This window comes from Sinocyclocheilus grahami, unplaced genomic scaffold, assembly GCF_001515645.1.
Source record: "Sinocyclocheilus grahami isolate Dianchi unplaced genomic scaffold, SAMN03320097.WGS_v1.1 scaffold17755.1, whole genome shotgun sequence".
NCBI lineage: Eukaryota > Metazoa > Chordata > Actinopteri > Cypriniformes > Cyprinidae > Sinocyclocheilus > Sinocyclocheilus grahami.
Window position 1 is genome coordinate 1,612 of NW_015516769.1, and position 1,969 is coordinate 3,580.

Below are 1,969 nucleotides of genomic sequence, written 5' to 3' on the forward strand. Positions count from 1 at the left end.
GACAGTGGGACAGACAGACAGACAGACAGTGGGACAGACAGACAGGCAGTGGGACAGACAGACAGTGAGACAGAGAGAGACAGACAGACAGACGTACTGCAGGACCAGCTGTCGGATGCTGTTTCTCAGCAGGTTCTTGTTCAGCTGTGGGCTCCAGGTGTGGTTCGCCAGATGGTTGGACACGAAGTTATCGACTCGCTGTCGTAAGTGCAAATACGCCGGCTGAGAGAGAGAGAAAACAACATCAGCCCTATAAAGCTACTGTATATATTTGAGACACGTTTCTAAGGCCTTTAACTGATTTTGCAAAACTTTGCTGTTAAACCGAAATCTACTCCATCTTCTGTCTCTGATTGAGAGTTTAGGTTTAATCCAGTCAGAGCTCTTTCAGAGTAACTGGAGCTGGAGCTTCTCGTGTCAGATCTGGACTGATTTTGATCAAGTAAAGGTCAGAATAACTGCAGTAATATCTCCAGATGAACACTTACTGCACTGAAGCAGCTCAGCTTTACTTGATTCTCCATCAATCATGTTTTAGAGTCTCAAATCTGATCCTCAGGATCTTTTGAGGAGCGTTTGTTTCCAGAAGCTTTACTTTCACTGTTCCTCAGCGGAGGAATGATCTTCACAAGCCTCCAGAACATCTCACATCTTCTGAGGAGCCTTTATTTCTTCAGCTCTCACTCACTGCATTATATGTTTGGAGCATTTCACTCTCATCTCACTGAGACACAGAGCGACGACTGATATTTAGATCAGTTTATCTCACTGGTTTACATCACAAGCAGCAGTTTCATGTCATAGCAAACATTACAGGCTATCAGTTAATTTTTCGCTTCAGTGTGAGCGTTCAGACACAACTCTAATCAAAATAACTCATTAACATAAACCTGTGAGCGGCTAAACTGACCGTTAGATTATAAATGCGCGCGAATTTTAAAAACAAGCGGTTTATCAAGACGCTCTCACACACACTAACCGGTTATAAATAAATACATTATTAGTTCTGTCTGTGATGTAGAAGACGGACACCACGGTTATTTACGTTACTTCAGAGAACACCGTGTTAGAAGCGAGGTACTGCGGTGTTGTTGTGAGGTAAATGTGTGGTGCTTTGCCTTTGTATCCACGTCCGCCAGACAGTCTCTGCGGAGCTGATCGAACAGACCCTCCGTCTTCAGGTGACTGACGATCATCGGCACCAGCTGCGGGTCTCCGGGGTGAAGCGCCGCCATCGCCACACTCGGAACCGAACCCGGGCCAGCGGAACCTCCGGAACCAACCGATCCGCCGCTGCGCGTTACAGAATGAAACACCCGCCGGAAGTTTCATACCACGCACAGGAAACAGGAGAAGAAGAAGAAACGCGCGGAAACTCAGCGCCATCTAAAGGACACGCTGCAGCTGACCAAATGTGTTTTAATGCTTTATTTAGTGACATCTCAATCCCTATATAATAATATCAGTCATTTTAACAATTAATAAAAATAAAAACGAGCAACATCTGTTTTGTAGCGCAGTAGTGTGGGAGGAGCGAAGCTTTTCGAAACATTGAATCAACAACCAATTGATTCGCAAACTGATTCGAAGCGCCACAGTGACGCCTGCTGGTCAAAACTGTGAGATAACACTGAGAATGGCGAGCTATTCGAAACAATTATGACCCAACGACGCCTCGTTTACTGAAATCACGTCGACACGCGCTCCGAATCACTGGTTCGAATCAAACGACTCTCAGAGGATTCGAAGCTTCTGTTCGAGGCTTCGAATCAATTGCTTCACAAAATGATTCACTGATTCGAAGCGCTATATGGCGACACCTGCTGGTCAAAACTGTGTAAACATGAATAAATACAGCTTTTACAAACCCATTCCAAATGTTTTTTTTTTAAATACTATAATATATTAAATGCAATTCACAATATGTGTTCTTTTATTCATTTTCAGGGCTTGTTTTATTTGTTTTATG

The 1,969-nt window shown here is 44.0% G+C and overlaps 1 protein-coding gene across 1 annotated transcript in view; it reads right to left on the reverse strand.

Annotated features, from left to right (window-relative positions):
- The window catches only part of LOC107579487 (biorientation of chromosomes in cell division protein 1-like), a gene marked incomplete at its 3' end in the record, with an annotated part of 2,194 nt that extends 862 nt beyond the window's left edge, over positions 1 to 1,332 (reverse strand). Inside the window, exons 1-2 of the mRNA XM_016265317.1 lie at positions 1,119 to 1,332; positions 98 to 222 (exon numbers count right to left, since the gene is read on the reverse strand). Of these exons, the coding sequence (XP_016120803.1) occupies positions 98 to 222; positions 1,119 to 1,235 (242 nt within the window). The remainder of the gene's footprint in view (positions 1 to 97; positions 223 to 1,118) is intronic.
- Between the last annotated feature and the right edge of the window lie 637 nt (positions 1,333 to 1,969).